Source organism: Amblyraja radiata, chromosome 30 (genome assembly GCF_010909765.2).
Source record: "Amblyraja radiata isolate CabotCenter1 chromosome 30, sAmbRad1.1.pri, whole genome shotgun sequence".
Lineage (NCBI taxonomy): Eukaryota > Metazoa > Chordata > Chondrichthyes > Rajiformes > Rajidae > Amblyraja > Amblyraja radiata.
Genome location: NC_045985.1, coordinates 16,732,064 through 16,753,394, shown reverse-complemented (window position 1 = coordinate 16,753,394; position 21,331 = coordinate 16,732,064). Strand labels below are relative to the sequence as shown.

The following is a 21,331-nucleotide window of genomic DNA, read 5'->3' as shown; positions in this document are numbered from 1 at the left end:
GCCGATCTGAGGGGCCTGGAGGTGGAGTGGTGGGTGAGAAGACTTTTTATGTAGGTGGGGACAAGCCCATTGAGGGCTTTGTAGACATGGAGGAGGATCTTGAAGTTTATACGGAACCGCACAGGGAGCCAGTGGAGAGAGGCCAGGATCGGGGTGATGTGGTCCCTTTTTCGGGTGCCCGTCAGGAGTCTCGCACACTGCGGCGTTTGGGACCAGTTGCAGGCGGGACAGGGAAGATTGGCTGATGCCAGTGTAAAGAGAGTTGCAGTAATCTAGGCGGGAGGAGATGAATGTGTGGATGGTCTTTTCCAGGTCATCAAAGTGGAGGAATTGTTTTATTTTAGCTATCGTCCGAAGCTGAAAGAAGCTAACTTTTACCACGGCATTGACTTGTTTGTCAAATTTCAGTGCTGAGTCAAATATCACGCCAAGGTTTTTGACGTGAGGTTTGAGTAGTGGGGTAAGGCTTCCAAGGCTGCCTGCTATCATTTTGATTGAGTCCGAGGGGCCGAGAAGGATGACCTCAGACTTACTCTCGTTTAGTTGGAGGAAGTTCTTTATATCCTCGAGGCAGTGGGTAAGATTAAACAGATTATTCTGATTCTCTCCACAGATCAAAAACAAAGAACATCTTTCACATGACTCATGTTTTATTCAGAGTAACAATATCGCCTTCACCTCGACAGACGGACAGGGTGGGATGTACGGGCCTGGGTGCGAGGTGAGGTACAAGGAAGGGGTCACCATCAGGGGAGATGTTCTTCAGATGCCCAGAGTTGTGAGTCTCAGCGAGTCCCCCTTGTGGGCGATATAGAAATAGGGAAAGATCTCCTCGATGAACTTGTCGGTGAAGGTGTAGAGATGGGAGACATCGTCAGCATTGTAGAAGGATACCTGTCCCGCAGTATAGTCCAGGTAGACGCCCAGCTTCCTCAGCCTTCCCTTCAGCCTCAGCTCGATGGGGGGTGAGGTCAGGGCAGTGTAATCCCCATCCTGTAGGGCCAGTGCCCAGACACCAGCCTGAGGTTCAGGCGTGAAGAACTTGCGGCTCTCCTGCCAGTGGAACGGGGCGAAGCCTCTCTTCCTTGGCACGGAGGCCTTGGCCACCCCAACCTGCCACACGGTGCTCTCCATCACCTCCACCTCCCAGCAATGCTTGCCCCCCGTGAAGCCCTCCGAGCCCAGCACGCTCAGCCAGCGGCTGAACCTCTCCGGGTTGTCCGGGATGTCATCCTGCTTGTCCGCCACACGCACCTCCGTGCCGTCCCGGGACAGGATGAGGTGAGAGTTGGCCGTCTTCGGGTCCAGAGTCAGGAGGGTGGGAACTGAAAACGGGAAAGACATGGCGTCAGGGATCGGTGTGGGCAGTGGGGGGGGATAGGACAGGTTTGGAGGAATATGGGCCAAACGCGGGCAGGTGGGACAAGTGTCGCTGGGACATGTTGGCCGTTGTTGGCAAGTTGGGCTGAAACGGTATCACTCTATGACTATAACTCTAAACAGGATTGTCCTGACAAGCCAAGTATCTGCCTGCTCCTGTCCAAGGAACTCATATCCAAATATCAGGGATGGAATGCTGAGGTTTTACAAGATGCTGGTCAGACCGTATTTAGAGTATAGTGAGCAATTTTGGGCCCCATATCTGAGGAAGGATGTCCTGTTTCTGGAGAGGGTCCAGAGGAGGTTTATGAGAACCTACCCGGGAATGAGTGGGTTAACCTATGATGAGCGTTTGACGGGGGACCTCATTGAAACGTACAGAATAGTGAAAGGTCTGGATAGAGTGGATGTGGAGAGGATGTTTCCACTGGTGGGAGAGTCTAGGACCAGAGGTCACAGCCTCAGAATTAAAGGACCTTCTTTTCGGAAGGAGATGAGGAGGAATTTCTGCTGTCAAACTCTCATCACATGCCAACCAAATCATTCCAGGGATCGATCTCGTAAACCTCCTCTGGACGCTCTCCAGCACCAGCACATCCTTCCTCAGATATGGGAACCAAAAATTGCTCACAATACTCTAAATACGGTCTGACCAGCGCCTTGTAGAGCCTCAGCATTACATCCCTGGTATTTGGTTATGAGTTCCCTGGGACAGGAGCAGGCAGATACTTGGCTTGTCACTGCAGTCCTGTTTAGAGTATTAGTCATAGAGTGATACCGTTTCAGACCAACTTGCCCACACCGGCCAACATGTCCCAGCGACACTAGTCCCACCTGCCCGCGTTTGGCCCATATTCCTACTAACCTGTCCTATCCATGTACCTGTCCAAATGTTTCTTAAACCCTGGGATAGTCTCAGCTCTGTCTGTAACTCATTCTCACCTAGCCCACAGCTAGCAATGGCCTGTTTCCTTCATCATAGTTTCATGTTTGCACATCTTTCATTCATTTGCTCGATATCTCTCTATATGCAGGCTCGAAGGGTCGAATGGCCTACTCCTGCACCTATTTTCTGTTATTTTCTATCACCATCTGTATCTCTCATCTCCCTTTCCTTTGACCCTGTCTGATGGATCACCCATTCCTTCTCTCCAGAGGTGCTGGCTGTCCCGCTGAGTTACTCCAGCATTTTGTGTCTATCTTCTCTCTACATCAACTATATCCCTCGTTTCCCTTTCCCCTCTCAGTCTGAAGAAGGATCTCCACATGAAACGTCACCCATCCCTTCTTTCCAGAGATGCTACCTGACCCGCCGAGTTGCTCCAGTTTTTACCCAAAGGAACATCACCTGGTTTGATGTGTTTAAACATCCGTTTCCAAACAGCGTACTGCAGAGGAACATTGAATCCACCTTGACTTAGATCCAGAGGCAGTTCCTTGGGTTTCCGTAAAAGGTGACCAGACCTGTGAGGACCAAAGTGTCAGAGTCAAGACTTAGAAACATAGACATAGAAACATAGAAATTAGGTGCAGGAGTAGGCCATTCGGCCCTTCGAGCCTGCACCGCCATTCAATATGATCATGGCTAATCATCCAACTCAGTATCCCGTACCTGCCCTCTCTCCACACCCCCCGATCCCCCCAGCCACAAGGGCCACATCCTACTCCCTCTCAAATATAGCCAATGAACTGGCCCCAACCACCCTCCGTGGCAGAGAGTTCCAGAGATTCACCACTCTCTGTGTGAAAAAAGTTTTTCTCATCTCGGTTTTAAAGGATTTCCCCCTTATCCTTAAGCTGTGACCCCTTGTCCCGGACCCCCCCAACATCGGGAACAATCCTCCTGCACCTAGCCTGTCCAACCCCCCAAGAACTTTGCAAGTTTCCACAAGATCCCCTCTCAATCTCCCAAATTCTAGAGAGCACAAACCAAGTCCATCCAGTCCTCCTCCACAAGACAGTCCTAACATCCCAGGAATCAGTCCGGCGAACCTTCTCTGCACTCCCTCCATGGCAATAATGTTCTTCCTCAGATTTGGAGACCAAAACTGTACGCAATACTCCAGGTGTGGTCTCACCAAGACCCTGTACAACCGCAGTAGATTGACTGGCAATAGAAATCTATCCAAGATTGACTGGCAATTAATTCTAAAAGGGTTGACGGTGGATATGCAATGGAAGACATTTAAAGACTGCATGGATGAACTACAAAAATTGTTCATCCCAGTTTGGCAAAAGAATAAATCAGGGAAGGTAGTACATCCGTGGATAACAAGGGAAATCAGGGATAGTATCAAAGCGAAGGATGATGCGTACAAATTAGCCAGAAAAAGCAGCATACCGGAGGACTGGGAGAAATTCAGAGACCAGCAGAGGAGGACAAAGGGCTAAATTAGGAAAGGAAAAATAGATTATGAATGAAAACTGGCAGGGAACATAAAAACTGACTGCAAACGTTTTTATAGATATGTGAAAAGAAAGAGATTAGTTAAAACAAATGTAGGTCCCTTGCAGTCAGAAACAGGTGAGTTGATCATGGGGAACAAGGATATGGCGGTCCAATTGAATAACTACTTTGGTTCCGTCTTCACTAAGGAAGACATAAATAATCTGCCGGAAATAGCAGGGGACCGCGGGTCAAAGGAGTTGGAGGAATTGAGTGAAATCCAGGTTAGCCGGGAAGTGGTGTTGGGTAAATTGAATGGATTAAAGGCCGATAAATCCCCAGGGCCAGATCGGCTGCATCCCAGAGTACTTAAGGAAGTAGCTCCAGAAATAGTGGATGCATTAGTAATAATCTTTCAAAACTCTTTAGATTCTGGAGTAGTTCCTGAGGATTGGCGGGTAGCAAACGTAACCCCACATTTTAAGAAGGGAGGGAGAGAGAAAACGGGGAATTACAGACCAGTTAGTCTAACATCGGTAGTGGGGAAACTGCTAGAGTCAGTTATTAAAGATGGGATAGCAGCACATTTGGAAAGTGGTGAAATCATTGGACAAAGTCAGCATGGATTTACAAAAGGTAAATCATGTCTGACGAATCTTATAGAATTTTTCGAGGATGTAACTAGTAGCGTGGATAGGGGAGAACCAGTGGATGTGGTGTATCTGGACTTCCAGAAGGCTTTCGACAAGGTCCCACATAAGAGATTAGTATACAAACTTAAAGCACACGGCATTGGGGGTTCAGTATTGATGTGGATAGAGAACTGTCTGGCAAACAGGAAGCAAAGAGTAGGAGTAAACGGGTCATTTTCACAATGGCAGGCAGTGACTAGTGGGGTACCGCAAGGCTCAGTGCTGGGACCCCAGCTATTTACAATATATATTAATGATCTGGATGAGGGAATTGAAGGCAATATCTCCAAGTTTGCGGATGACACTAAGCTGGGGGGCAGTGTTAGCTGTGAGGAGGATGCTAGGAGACTGCAAGGTGACTTGGATAGGCTGGGTGAGTGGGCAAATGTTTGGCAGATGCAGTATAATGTGGATAAATGTGAGGTTATCCATTTTGGTGGCAAAAACAGGAAAGCAAACTATTATCTAAATGGTGGCCGACTAGGAAAAGGGGAGATGCAGCGAGACCTGGGTGTCATGGTACACCAGTCATTGAAAGTGGGCATGCAGGTGCAGCAGGCAGTGAAGAAAGCGAATGGTATGTTAGCTTTCATAGCAAAAGGATTTGAGTATAGGAGCAGGGAGGTTCTACTGCAGTTGTACAGGGTCTTGGTGAGACCACACCTGGAGTATTGCGTACAGTTTTGGTCTCCAAATCTGAGGAAGGACATTATTGCCATAGAGGGAGTACAGAGAAGGTTCACCAGACTGATTCCTGGGATGTCAGGACTGTCTTATGAAGAAAGACTGGATAGACTTGGTTTATACTCTCTAGAATTTAGGAGATTGAGAGGGGATCTTATAGAAACTTATAAAATTCTTAAGGGGTTGGACAGGCTAGATGCAGGAAGATTGCTCCCGATGTTGGGGAAGTCCAGGACAAGGGGTCACAGCTTAAGGATAAGGGGGAAATCCTTTAAAACCGAGATGAGAAGAACTTTTTTCACACAGAGAGTGGTGAATCTCTGGAACTCTCTGCCACAGAGGGTAGTCAAGGCCAGTTCATTGGCTATATTTAAGAGGGAGTTAGATGTGGCCCTTGTGGCTAAGGGGATCAGAGGGTATGGAGAGAAGGCAGGTACGGGATACTGAGTTGGATGATCAGCCATGATCATATTGAATGGCAGTGCAGGCTCGAAGGGCCGAATGGCCTACTCCTGCACCTAATTTCTATGTTTCTATGTTTCTAATGTTTCCATTTATCAAGCCAATTAACCTACAAACCAGTACATCTTTGGAGTGTGGGAGGAAACCGAAGATCTCGGAGAAAACCCCTCGCAGGTCACGGGGAGAACGTGCAAACTCCGTACAGACAGCACCCGTAGTCAGGATCGAACCCGGGTCTCCGGCGCTGCATTCGCTGTAAGGCAGCAACTCTACCACTGCGCCACCGTGACCGCCCTTCCACTGGATGAGAACATGAAGTCTCGGTCGGCAATATCTTACAAAATGGGGACATTGATAAGAATCTATCTGTGAATCGCAGTGTCAGTCTGAGTAATGTTCGAGTCTCTGCAGGTTGTGGATTAATTGGGTCACGGTTAACAACACAAGACAGGAGATGGAGGCCGACAAAACTGTGGAAATGCCCCGCAGAATGGTGGGCTGCACGGTGGTGCAGCGTTCGAGTTGCTGCCTCACAGCGCCAGAGACCCCCGGTTCGATCCTGACCACGGGCGCTGTCTGTACGGAGTTTGCACGTTCTCCCCGTTGACGGATCAGATCACTCGTTCTTGCGATTTGGGTTTGGTTCAGTACTGTACGTTCTCACATCTTCCTGCACCACCCTTCCCTGGGCAAGAGTTACTGAGTTCTTCTTCTTGTGAAACCACCTCAAAGACAAACTGAAGTCTTGAAATATCTTTCAAAAGTAGCACTGATAAGAATCTAACTCTGCTACCCTCACTACAGTGAGCTGCAGTGTTCAAGCCTCTGCAGGATGTGAATTATTTGTGATGAACACCAAAAGACAACAAATCGAGGTGTACATGCGTTGGAAAGTCCCCTGGAGCCCATGTAAATTGTCCCTAGTGTGTGTGGGATAGTGTTAGTGTGCGGGGATCGCTGGTCGGCACGGACTAGGTGTGTCGAAGGCCCTGTTTCCACACTGTATCTCTAAACTAAACACACTATGTTTTTATCTCTTAAAATATTTTTGCAGAGAATGTATAAAAGGACTGGACAAGCTAGATGCAGGAAAAATGTTCTCAATGTTGGGCGAGTCCAGAACCAGGGGCCGCAGTCTTAGAATAAAGGGAAGGCCATTTAAGACTGAGGTGAGAAAAAAAATTTTCACCCAGAGAGTTGTGAATGTGTGGAATTCCCTGCCACAGGGGGCAGTGGAGGCCAAATCACTGGATGGATTTAAGAGAGAGTTAAATAGAGCTCTAGGGGCTAGTGGAGTCAAGGGATATGGGGAGAAGGCAGGCACGGGTTACTGATTGGGGATGATCGGTCATGATCACAGTGAATGGCGGTGCTGGCTCGAAGGGCCGAATGGCCTCTTCCTGCACCTATTGTGTGACGTGTAACTTTGACAACATGTTACACCCTGGTCAACCTGAGGAGCAACTGACTGGTTCCACCAAGATGCAGCACAGAACGCCACAGGAGATCCTTCTTCCCTGTGGCTATCAAACTGTACAATTCCTCCCCCTTCTGTTGTAGAAACAGAGAAACATAGAAACAGCATAATAGGTGCAAGAGGAAGCTATTCGGCCCATTCATTGTGATCATGGCTAATCATTCACAATCAGTAACCCGTGCCTGCCTTCTCCCCATATCCCTTGATACCGCCAGCCTCTATCTAACTCTCTTTTAAATGCATCCAGTGAATTGGCTTCCACTGCCCTCTGTGGCAGAGAATTCCACAAATTCACAACTCTCTGGGTGAAAAAGTTTTTTTCTCAGTTTTAAATGGCCTCCCCTTTATTCTTAGACTGTGGCCCCTGGTTCTGGACTCCCACAACATTGGGAACATTCTTCCTGCATCTAGCCTGTCCAAAACCTTTATAATTTTATATGTTCCTATAAGATCCCATCTCATCCTTCTAAATTCGAGTGAAAACAAGTCCAGTCTTTCCAATCTTTCCTCATATGACAGTCCCGCCATCCCGGGGATTAACTTCGTGAAACTACGCTGCACTGCCTCAATAGCAAGGATGTCCTTCCTCAAATTAGGAGACAAAAACTGAACACAATGCTCCAGGTGTGGTCTCACCAGGGCCCTGTACAACTGCAGAACCTCTTTATTCCTATATTCAAATCCTCTCATTATGAAGGCGAACATACCATGAGCTTTCTTCACTGCCTGCTGTACCTGCATGTTTACTTTCAGTGACTGATGTACAAGGACACCCAGGTCTCGCTGCACTTCCCTTTTTCCTAATCTGACACCATTGAGATAATAATCTGCCTTCTTGTTCTTGCCACCAAAGTGGATAACCTCACATTTATCTACATTGTACTGCATCTGCCATGCATCTGCCCACTCACTCAACCTGTCCAAGTCACCCTGCAACCTCCTAGCATCCTCTTTGTAGTTCACACTACTTTGTGTCATCTGCAAATTTGCTAGTGTTACTTTTAATTCCATCATACAAATCATTAATATAAATTGTAAATAGTTGCGGCCCCAGCACCGAGCCTTGCGGCACTCCACTCGCCACTGGGGCCCGTTTGACTCCCCTCCCTCGCCCAAACCCCCCCCCCCCCCACCCAATCTTTGCACACCTACAATCCTGGACTGTCAACTCGTCACTTTAATTTCACGACATGTATATCTTGCACAGATTTGTCACAAACACTTTAGATGATTTACAAAGTTAAATTTTACTTTTCCTTTATTCAAAATATTTGATATTCTGTCAGAGACTAAACGACAAAGTAATCTCGGCATAATCTGCCCAAAAGATGTACCGCACCTACTTTATATGTAAAGCACTTTGGCCAACGAGAGTTGATTTTTAAATGTGCTATATAAATAAATGTGACTTGACTTGACTTGTGACTTATATGATACCATACACTAGAACCTTATTTATCCAAGCTGGGAAATTGGTCTGCTAATAGTCACAAACCACAACATACATGATACATGGATTATGAAGTTGAAGTTAAACATACATGATTCAAGATACATGAAACATGAAGCTATAGTCGTGAGTGGAAAGGATTGTGGATGTGCAAAGATTGGGGGGAGGAGCAGGGGAGTCAGTCTCAGTCTACCCCACAACAGAAGGGGGAAGAGTTGTACAGTTTGATAGCCACAGGGAAGTAGGATCTCCTGTGGCGTTCTGTGCTGCATCTTGGTGGGACCAGTCTGTTGCTGAAGGTACTCCTCATGTTGACCAGTGTATAACGTGCGGGCAAAGTTACCCAGTCAGACTTCAGGTCACGTGATTTACAAGAACCTTCCTTTCAATTTCTCAGAACCTGGGTCGCTGACTTTGGGTTGAGCAACATTTCTGTTCACCTCATTGTGTTTATTCAGTGGGATTTCTAATCAGTTCCTCATTTTATACAATGATTAATATCCTCATCTGCCATATAGGGCGTCGAAATCTTCGAAATGTTTCTGTGGATAGTTCAGTTCAGTTTAGTTTAGTTTAATTTAGTTTAGTTTAGAGACACAGAGCAGAAACAGGCCCTTCGGCCCATCGAGTCCGCGCCGACCAGCGATCCCCGCACACTAACACTACCCCACACACACTAGGGACAATTTACAATTTCTACCAAGCCAATTAACCTACAAACCTGCACGCCTTTGGAGTGCGGGAGGAAACCGGAGCACCCGGAGAAATCCCACGTGGTCACAGGGAGAACGTGCAAACTCCGTACAGACAGCACCCATAGTCAGGATCGAACCCGGGTCTCTGGCGCTGTATCCGTGCTGGCTCGAAGGGCCGAATGGCCTCCTCCTGCATCTATTTTTTATGTTTTCTATCCATGCTTTATCTCTAAACTAAACTACTATCTTACTTTCTAAGCCTTAGTTTGATGTTAAGCTCAAAGATAGACACAAAATATTGCAGTAACTCAGCAACCCTGGATAAGATTCCTTCTGTCCAGAGATGCTGCCTGTCCCACTGAGTTACTCCAGCATTTTGTGTCCATCTTTGATGTAAACCAGATTCTGCTGTTCCTTCCTGCTCAGTGTTGTTTGCTGCACTTTGTCTGAAACAACCAGCACGATGATCTTTATCAACTCTTTGTGTCTCTGTAACCACACTTGGGGTGAATATATCACTCGGAACACATACAAGCAGACTGAACCACATAACGTGTAAACTCTCTACCTAATCCCTTGCATTATTCACACCACAACATCTTCACCTCAACTCAAAACAAAATCAATTTACTGACATTTCTTCCCTTTCAAGCTGCATTCTTGGTCATTATTGCTCTGTATTTTACAAGGGCAGCTCGTTGGCACAGCGGTAGAGTTGCTGCCTCACTGCGCCAGAGACCCGGGTTCGACCATGACTGCAGGTGCTGTTTGTGTGGAGTTTGTACGTTCTCCCCGTGACCTACATGGGTTTTCTCCAGGTGCTCCGGTTTCCTCCCACACTCCAAAAATGTGCAGGATTGTAGGTTCATTGGCTTCGGTTAAAAAAAATTGTAAGCTGTCTCTGGTGTGTGTAGGATAGTGTTAATGTGCGGAGATCGCTGGTCGGCACGGACTCGGTGGGCCGAAGGGCCTGTTTCAGCCCTTTTTCTCCAAACTATATCAAACTGATCTAAGAAAAATTCAGGCTCTGCCAAAAATCGTTTTGGTTTAGTTAGTTTAGTTAGTTAGTTACTTTTAGTTAGTTATTTTCTAGCAAAACAAATGTGCATCTTTGCATAACTTGCAAACTTCGTTCATTCGAAACCAATGGTGGAGTTGAACAAGGTACTGGACTTGCAGTCTGATTCCACCACAAACAAATCATAAACTGCTTATGCCAGCCGGCAACAAGAAAAACGTACATGAGAGTTTTAGTTTAGTTTCGTTTCGTTTAGAGACTCAGCGCGAAAACAGGCCCTTTGGCCCATCGACTCCCCACCAACCAGCAATACCCACACACTAGCACTAACCTACACGCACACTAGGGACAATTTACAATTTTTACCGAAGTTAGTTAACTTACAAACCTGCACATCTTTGGAGTGTGGGAGGAAACCGGAGCACCCGGAGAACAAAGTTTGCAGGTTAATAGTAAGATTAAACGAGAACTTACCAGTTTGAAGTTTGATCTGTATTTTATGAGGAGTTACGATGAGGGATTTATTTATTTTATTTATTTATTTATTTATTTATTCCGAACAAGTAAAGACATTAAAGACATTAATAGTAACAAAATCGAAATTATCAAACAATTGGACATTACAATCAATATTTACAAAGCAATGAAAAGAACAAAAGCAAAGTTCCAATGTGTCTGTACAAGCTCGAAAAGGAGTGAGGAGAAGAATAACTTATTAAATCTCACCCCTTTTCCCCAACACTTCTACCATGTTTAAAAATCAATTAATTAATAATAATAATACTACCCTAGGCAATTTCCCATAATACCTACAGACATATATATACATACAACTATTATGCACATACAAACTTCATATCTGAAGTACCCAAACATAAGTAAACAATAGTAAAGCAATAGATAAACATCAACCCCCACTTGTCAACCATCCCCTCCATCCCTGTACCCCTTGAAAATTATTTTTTTATATATCATTTTAAAATGATTCATGTTTGTGCATTGCTTCAATTCCCCGTTCAATTTATTCCACACTCCTACTCCACAAACCGAAATACAAAAGGTTTTTCTAGTCGTACGGACTTTTGTTTCTTAAAGTTAAATATTCCTCTTAAATTGTAACCCCCCACACGCTCGTTAAATAATTTTTGAATGTTTCCAGGTAAATTTTTATTTTTGGCCCTAAACATTATCTGAGCTGTTTTGAATGTAACCAAATCTTCTAATTTTAATAATTTTGACTCTAAAAATAATGGATTCGTATGACCCAGATACTTAGCATTATGGATAATACGAATTGCTCTTTTTTGCATCATGGTTAATGAGTGTATCGAATTTTTATAGTTATTACCCCAGACTTCTGCACAATAATTTAAGTAGGGTAAAATTAATGAACAATAAAGAATACGGAGTGATTTGTAATCCAGAGCTTGCTTGGCTTTGTATAATACAGAGATACTTTTTGACAATTTTAATTTTACATGTTTAATATGTGATTTCCAGCTTATTTTATCGTCAATTATAACCCCAAGAAATTCATTTTCATGCACTCTTTCAACTTCCACCCCATTTATCTTTATACTTACTAGTGTATTTATTCTACAATTACCAAATAACATTATTTTAGTTTTACTCAGATTTAATGAAATTTTATTCCTATCAAACCATATTTTCAATTTACCCATTTCTTTTATTATTTTATCCAATAGCTGTTTAAAATTTTCCCCAGAACAAAAAATATTTGTATCATCTGCAAACAAAACCAGCCTCAAGACATTGGACACATTACAAATATCGTTTATGTACATGATAAATAATTTTGGGCCCAGTACTGACCCCTGTGGTACACCACACACAATGTCCAAGCATGTAGAATTATGATTACCCAGATTTACAAACTGTTGCCTGTTACTTAAGTAGCTTTTAATCCAGTCCAGTACTATTCCTCTAATTCCATACCTCTCCAATTTTTTTAATAAGATATCGTGATTAATTGTATCAAATGCTTTTTTTATGTCAATGAATATCCCAGCTGAATATAATTTATTATCAATGGCGTTTGTGATGTCTTCAGTTAATTCTAGTATTGCAAGTGATGTTGATCTATTTGTTCTGAATCCATATTGACTTTCTGTGATTAATTTATTCTTTTCTACAAATTTGTCTAATCTATTATTAAACATTTTTTCTAGTATTTTGGAAAATTGTGGGAGTAAGGAAACAGGTCTATAGTTTGTAAAATGATGCTTGTTCCCAGTTTTGTATATTGGTATTATTTTTGCTATTTTCATTTGAATTGGAAAAGTTTGGAAGGATAAATTACAGATGAATGTTAAAGGTTTTGAGATCCCCTCAATGACCATCTTAACTAGCGACATGTCAATGTCGTTGAAATCGGTAGACTTTTTATTTTTACATGTTTTGACAATATCCAACAGTTCTTTTTCTTCTACTGCCGTAAGAAACATAGAGCAGGGATTTCTCTCCACTAAATTCTCAGGAGTTTCTCCAGATGTCCCTGAATCAGGGATTTGTTTAGCCAGGGTACACACAATTGCTGGGGAAACTCAGCGGGTGCAGCAGCATCTATGGAGCGAAGGAAATAGGCGACGTTTCGGGCCGAAACCCTTCTTCAGACTGATGGGGGGTGGGGAAAGAAAGAAGGAAAAGGGGAGGAGGAGGAGGAGCCCGAGGGCGGGCGGATGGGAGGGTGGGAGGAGACAGCTAGAGGGTTAAGGAAGGGGAGGAGACAGCACGGGCTAGCAAAATTATAGGGCATTTGTTTAGGGCATTTGTTTAGCCAGGTCAGGTCCAATATTTACAAAAAAATTATTAAAGCTATTAGCTATATCTTCCATATTATAATTTTCCTTATCCTTATCAATAAAATAGTTCGGGTAATTTGTTCTCCCCGGACCATTTCTGATAATGCTATTAAGTATGCTCCATATTCTTTTTATGTTGTCTTTGTTATCATCTAATTTCTTCTTGTAATAATCTTTCTTGCTTTTTCTTATGATGTAAGTTAAGTTATTTTTATACTTTTTATATTTATTTTCTGTATCTTTAGTTCTCTTTCTTATAAAATCTCTGTATAGGGCATTTTTTTTTACAAGCATTTTGTAATCCCTTTGTGATCCATGGACATTTAGTATATTTTGATTTTCTATTATATTCTTTAATTGGACAATTTTTATCATATAATGACTTAAACATAGCAATAAATGTTTCATAAGCACTATCAATGTCTCTTTTCTGGTATATTATATCCCAGTTTTGTACCAATAGATCCTTTTTTAGTGCATTGATAGCTTCCTCCGATCTCACTCGTCTATATTCTATTAATTTGTTTGGTTTGTTGTTCCTGTGGATATTATCATAAACTATAAAAACTGGCAGATGGTCACATATCATTAATTAATAATCCACTTACTATTTTATTTTCCACATCATTATTAAATATATTGTCAATGAGTGTAGCGCAATGGGAAGTAATTCTACTCGGTCTAGTGATTTTAGGAAATAGACTCATACTGTACATTGTATTGATAAAATCTTCTGTACGGTTGTGTTGATTAGGATTTAGTAGGTCAATATTGAAATCTCCACATAAAAACACTGATTTACTACTTGTTGTTGAAAACATACTCTCCATCCAGCCCCTGAAGATTTCAATACTTGACCCCGGTGCCCTATATATACAACTAATGATTACATTTTTATTTCCACCATTAATTATTTCTATAGTTATACATTCATGCAGATTGTCAACCACAATTGTCATATTATCTACTACCTTATAATTCAGAGTTGTATCCACATATAGTGCTACCCCTCCTCCCCCCTTATTTTTTCTATTAATGTAATTGAAATCATATCCGTCCATCTCAAAATCAATTCCTTTTTCCTGATTAATCCATGTTTCAGATATTGCGATAACATTGAATGGTTGTAAAAATTTATGTAAATACTCTTTAATGCTATTGAAATTCGCATAGAGGCTCCTGCTATTAAAGTGGATAATCGATAATTTGCCTTTTACATTAATACTCTGATTATACTGATCATCTGTGTAGTAGCAGCAGATATTTTTGTCGTTAGAATTAAAGTAAAAATGATTGTCCGGGTCTATATCGTATTCCAAATCCTGTAAATTGTGATCGGTATATTCAAATGGTTGTATCTTCAGTTGTTTCTTTTCGCTTATTATTTTAATTACTTGACTGCCATTTCCAGATGTAAATGACTGCATTCCTTCAGTGTATGGCATAGTTGTGTGTGTAAATAAATTTCACCTCACAATCCCGTTTTATGATCATTGATATTTATCCAGGTCTGCAATATCTCTAATGACCAGCACTTTGGCTTCCTCTGATGTTCCATTTAATTTAATAAAGATTTTACAGTTTGCAGTCCAGGTATTTTGTATTTTTTTCTGTTTCTTAAGGTATCGTGCTTGTTGGGCTATGTCGGCATTTTGTTTTGTTAGGTGTTCATTCATGTATACTTTTGTTCCCTTCAAATGTCTTCCTTGTTTTAGTAGGCTAACTTTATATTTCCTGTTGACAAACCTTATTATGATGGCTGGTTTGTCATCGCTATTTTTATCATCGCTGGATTTTCTCCTGGGCAGGGGGTGACAAGCCTCGATGTTATCGCAGTCCAAGTGTATTCCCTTTGACTGCAGGAAGGCCGCCACCTGTTGCTCCGTGGAGCTAGTATCCATTGCCCCGGGCCCCCACCCCGCTGTCGTCAGTCACCGCCCGCGCGTATGACCGGGGCTTTATACTGAGCCCGGTAATGGATTACGTGAAGAACCCGCTCAGTGCGCAGGCGCGGCATACTTCCAAGCAGCGGTGTGGAATCACAGATAGACACAAGTATTTGAAGTAAACATAGTAAAGAAAAAGAGACATCAATTTATCAGTTTGATCCATATAATGAGGGTGGGAGCGGAGGGCACGTAATCCCTCATCGTAACTCCTCATAAAATACAGATCAAACTTCAAACTGGTAAGTTCTCGTTTAATCTTACTATTTTACTTCGGAGTCACGTGAGTGACTACGTGAAGATTTCAAAGCTCTGTGATTTCAAACCGTGTAACAGTTTTATTCACTCACTGCCGAAGTTCTTGAGGGAGGAAGTGTTATCGTAATTAACCAATGAATCTGTTTTTCAAGAAACAAAAAGGTATTTATTAACAATAACAAAAATAAATTGCTCCCGCGGGCTTAAATTAAATATTTGCAGCTTCTAATATCTTTGCTGCAAATAAATCAGGTTTCATCAATGGCTTGTTGTAAAACGTTCTGAATGTTGATTCCCTTGACCATCCTGCTGTATTCAGAATGAGGTCAATAGGTACATCCATTCTTGCTGCCGTTGATGTGGACGCTGCCCTAGTGGAATGAGATTTAAAGATATTAATATCTATGCCGGCAGCTGTCAGTACCTGTTTTAGCCATCTTGAGATGGTTTGGCTTGTTACCCGGCCATGAGGTTTTTTGTGGCTGACCCATAAGGCTTGTTCACTCCCTCTGATGTTGTGGGTTGTGTCTATATACTGTAGTAGATGGGTCACCACACACAAACGTGGCTCTGGTGGGTAGGCCCGGAATACCACTAGTGGATTGGATGTTCCTGGCCTGCTTTGTTTCACCAGACCTTGTAGAATGAATGTGATCTGATCTGGGGCTGTCACCATGTTGTCCAGTCTTAATTTGTGTAGTGACTGGACCCTCTGAGCGGATACGAGTGCCATCAGCATGAGCATTTTCAGTGTTGACTGCTCGAGGCTGAGGGATCTAGCTGGTGGCCATTCCCTGAGGTATGTCAGGACGACACTGATGTCCCAAATATGGGTATACCTGGGCTTGGGGGGCTTAATATTATAAATGCCCCTCATAAGTTTTACCACCAGTGGATGGGATCCCATTGCCTGATGTCCTGCTGGTTTGAGGTAAGCAGAAAGCGCACTACATGCTGTGTTGATGGCACTGTAGCTGATCCCTTCATGATGGTGTAGATAGGCTAGGAACTCCAATACGTTGGTTACTGTGGCTGTTTCATATGTTGTCCCTGTTTCCTGGCAGTACTTTTCCCATTTTTTGATGTTGGTTAAGTACTGCCTTTTGGTGGATGTTCGAAGGGATGCTGACATGGTGGTGATGGTTTGTTCGGACAATCCCAGGTCCAGGTAAGGTCTGTTCAGAACCTGCAACCCAGGAGTTTAATGTCTTCATGGCATGGGTGGCTTATGCCTAATACTGGGTGAGTTAATAGTCCTGGATCACTGGGAAACACCATAGGTGATTCTACCACCATGTCATGTAGTACTGGGAACTATGGCTGTGTAGGCCAGTCGGGCACCATCAAAATACCAGAAGCATCCAATACATGGTCATATTGGACCTTTACTATCATTATTCTTGGTCGGTCGCCCACCTTTGGGCGACCCACTCTGTGCGCTCGGGCAAGTAATGGCGCCTGATCCAGGTTCAAAATTGTTTTCAGTACTTCTGCAGCAAATTCACGGGGGTCACGAGTCCCCTCTCTGCCTTCCTGGATGCCCACGATTCTTAAATTCTGACGCCTCTGTCGTCCCTCCAAGTCTGTACATTTTTCAGTTATTTGATACAATAATTTTGATAGGCGTTGGTTCTCAGTGATGAGTTGTTTTGTAGTTGCGGTGCTTGTCTCAGCAAGTTCCTCAAGTTCTTTTACAATCTTGTAGTGTTGGTCTAATGTCAGGAGAATAGGTTCAAGTTTAGAATCAAATCTGGATTCCATCTTATTCAGTTTTTCATTTACTTCTTCAACATTTTGGGTCATATCTCTTTCCATATCTAATTTCCAGTCTTCAAGGACTTCGTGTACCATCTCTGTAACTTCTTCTTTAATTTGGTCTTTCATTTCTTTTTTAAAAGATGCTAGATCCTCTTTAAAGTCCTGTCTAAGATTTTTAAGTTCCTCCTTAAGGAACGTTTTTAATTCTTCCATCTCAGTCTTTTTCTTCTTCTTTGAGATGTCTTCTCGGGATGCTGTTAAACCTGAGGCCGAGGCTTCAGTTGGGCCTACCTCTTTAGTCTTGCCGTTTTTTGCCTTGTGGGGGGGAGTATGTTGAGTCGACATACTGCCGGTGTCGCGCGCCTGATGACGTCACGGGCTTAGTTCAAAACAATCGGTCCCGGGTTCTGCAGGTAGGATCTGTCTTTTCCTCCCGTTTTTTCGGATTTTTCACGGAGCTAGTTGGCGCGAGTCTCTCCTACTCCATAGCGCCACCGGAAGTGGCGCTATGTATTGGATGACATGATGAGGAAAATTGGTAAAAGCAGAAATCTTGTATATGAAGGAGACAAGATTAGCGTATTCAGAGATTACCCCGTGGAAGTTGCTAAGAAAAGAGCGTTGTTCACAGAAACAAGAAGAATACTGAAGAACATAAAGAATCTGAGATATGGACTGTTATACCCCGCAACACTGAGAGTCAGTTACGAGAAGAAGGAATACTTCTTCATCAAGCACACGGAAGCATTTGAATTTGCCAAGAACGTCGAGGACAAGATCGAAGATTGAAAAATATTCAACTCTTAACACCTACTCGGACACTGCTATCTCGCAGAGAAGATATGGAACTCTAAACTTTAAACTATTATATTTAAGAGTTGCCTAAAATTCGCAATAAGAATTGGGTATATTTCCTACAACGGATATATATAAAACTAACATTCTAGTACTAACCTCTAACCTCTAACAACTATTAATAATCAAGAATATTAACTAACACTAACTAATGATAACAAGATTATTTAGATTATTTAAGAATTAATTAAAAGTATGAAATATAAGTAAAGTATGATTCAGGTATTTTATAATGAGAAATGTCTGATGGCCCTTGCCCTAATGTTTTCGTTTTTGATTATTCTTTGATAAATGTTTAGATTATACAAAACTAATATCTCAATTTGAGACTACTAATTATACCATTAATGGAATATAATCAATATTTTTTTCCCCCCCACAAATTGTATGCATCGAATTGGAAACTTTCCTTTTAAGGAAAGCACGGAGCTAGTATTTTTATAAACCAAAAGCTACGGAAGTCCATAGATGCTTAGCCACATTAGGGTGGCTATCACTAACTGCACTAATTGTAGTTGTAGTTGCTTTTCTTTCTTACTTTCCACACTTTACTAACCCTATTAGCTATCACCTTTTTTATCTTATATCACATTATATTTTGTATATGGAATGGAATTGCATATTTTATTTAAGGAGATACGTTCGGATGGAAAACAGACGTGACCTAAAATTCATCTACCTGAAGTTCAAGTATAAGGTAGGGTTGAGTGTGCTGAATCATCTGCTCTACCACTTAATCACAAGATGCAAGACATGAATATAAAAATTGGGGGTGAGGGAATTAAATTCTGTAGTTGGAATGTTAAGGGAATTAATGAACCTATCAAGAGAGGCAAAGTGTTAGCACATTTAAAATCATTGAAAACAGATATAATATTTCTCCAGGAGACACATCTTAAAAAGGAAGCACAACATAGACTGAAAGCAAAATGGATTGCTAAAGCGTACCATTCTTCATTCTCACATAAATCAAGAGGTGTGGCAATATTAATTCGTAAAGGTATACCCTTTAAACATATATCAACGATAGAAGACATTGAAGGCAGATATATTATAATAATAGGGGAGTTATACTTAAAAAAGGTCTCTCCTCAATGTGTATGGACCAAATTTTGATAGCCCTCTGTTTTTTAAGAGAATTCTTAACAATATCCCGGAAGGTACACAACAAAACTTAATAATTGGTGGAGATTTAAATTGTACATTGGATGCTTGTTTGGACAGATCATCAACTCAAAGAAAACTAAAATCTCGATCAAGTGAATTTTTAAATTCATAAATTAATACCACTAATATTAAGGACGTTTGGAGAATTGAAAATCCATCGGGCCGAGAATATTCATTTTACTCACCAGTACATAAAACTTACTCAAGGATAGACTATTTTTTGGTAGATTCAAAACTTATCCCATTCACCTATAACTCACAATATCACAACATCATAATCTCAGACCATGCCCCATTAACATTTATGATCAAAGTAAACGGAATGGCAAAGACACAGTCACAATGGAGATTTAATCCCCAAATCTTAAAAGATAAGTCATGTAATGAATATCTAGTAAAACAGATTAAAATGTTTTTTGAGGCTAACGATAGCCCTGAAATCTCTGCCTCGCTTCTTTGGGAAACATTTAAAGCATTTGTACGAGGAGCATTAATTTCTTCCCAATCATTTTTTAATAAAGAGAATAGGGCCAAACAAAAGAAACTGGAAATGGAAATAAAGCAATTAGACACAGAAAATGCAGCAGCACCATCCACGATAAAACACAATAAAATTGCAGTATTGAAATATAAATTAAACAAGATTTATTCAGACCAAGTTATAAAACTTTATCAACATACAAAACAATTAAATTTTGAATTTGGTGACAAACCACAAAAACTATTAGCGCGTCAACTTCGCAAATTGGACGGGGAAAAAACAATATACAAAATTAGAACAGATAAGGGAGAAACATTAACACTGCCTAAAGATATTAATGATAGATTTCTACAAAACTACCAAAAATTGTATTCATCTAAAATAACAGAACAATCAACGGGAATGGAAAAAATTTTACAGAATTGTAAGTTTGCGGGTCTAGATCAGAAAGAGAGAGAATTGCTAGGGGCTGAAATTACGATAAAAGACATTGAAGAATCAATAAAGTCCTTAAAAAACGGAAAGTCGGCAGGACCCGATGGTCTAAATTCGGAATTTTATTAAAAAATTTATGATTTGCTTTCCCCACGCCTACAGACAATGTACAAATACGCATATACTCAACAGAAACTCCCAGAAACTCTAAATGAATCAACAATCATACTTATACCAAAAACGGTCAAGGATCTTGAAGACCCAGGTTCATACAGAGCTATAGCCCTCTTAAATACTGATCAGAAAATATTAACTAAGATTCTATCTAATAGATTGAGCTTAGTGATCAGTAAATTAATACATCCTGACCAAACAGGGTTTATCCCCAAACGGTATTCATTTTTTAATCTGAGAAGATTATTTAATATTATATACTCCAATAGAATCCCCAACGCAGAGCTAGCAATTATCTCGTTAGATGCTGAAAAAGCATTTGAGCAGGTAGAATGGCCATATTTATTTTCGGTGATGGAAAAATTTCAACTAGGAGAGAAGTACTGTACATGGGTTAAATTGTTATATTCTAACCCAACAGCTAGAATATTAACAAACAAAATGTTATCAACTAAATTTAATCTCTCTAGAGGCTGTAGACAAGGATGCTCACTATCCCCACTATTATTTGCTCTTGCAATCGAACCCCTAGCAGAAAGCGTTAGAAACCATCCAGGAATATTTGGATACAATACTAGAGACACAAGGAATAAAATCTCCTTATATGCAGATGATATACTAATATATATTACAAAATTAGAAACTAGTATTCCAAACCTATTAAATCTAATAACTCAATTTGGTCAGTTTTCGGGATATAGAATCAATTGGAATAAAAGCGAAATCATGCCAATAACAAAATTCAATTTACATACAATACAACAATCCCCTTTTAAAATAGTTAAAGATAAATTTAAATACTTAGGAATCTGGGTAACTAAGACATATACCTCTTTATTTAAACTAAATTTCCCACCCTTACTGAATAAACTACATAAGAATATTCAATACTGGAAAACACTCCCCATTTCAATGCTTGGGAGAATTAATGCTATAAAAATGATTTTTTTACCGCAACTACTGTACCTACTTCAATTAATTCCGATATATATCCCAAAAACCTTTTTCAAAAAAGTCGACTCCATTGTTACAAGTTTTGTCTGGGATTATAAGAATCATAGAATAAGTAAAAAACATTTATGTAAATCAAAGATAAATGGAGGTCTGGCTTTGCCAAATTTCTTATTTTATTTTTGGGCAGTCCATATTAAAAACATGAATTTTTGGCTGGAAGAAATGGACCAACAACCA

General features: G+C 41.3%; 2 protein-coding genes across 2 annotated transcripts in view; one reads left to right on the top strand and one right to left on the bottom strand.

Annotated features, from left to right (window-relative positions):
• Positions 1 to 21,331, top strand: part of LOC116989973 (stonustoxin subunit alpha-like) — a 224,785-nt gene that overhangs the window by 118,166 nt on the left and 85,288 nt on the right. The window lies entirely within an intron of this gene.
• Positions 756 to 14,967, bottom strand: LOC116989976 (E3 ubiquitin-protein ligase TRIM69-like). The gene is made up of 3 exons (XM_033047530.1): positions 14,813 to 14,967; positions 2,729 to 2,844; positions 756 to 1,325 (listed from the first exon to the last, which is right to left on the bottom strand). Exons 1-3 carry the CDS (start codon positions 14,965 to 14,967, stop codon positions 763 to 765), a joined length of 834 nt encoding a protein of 277 aa, XP_032903421.1. The 3' UTR covers positions 756 to 762.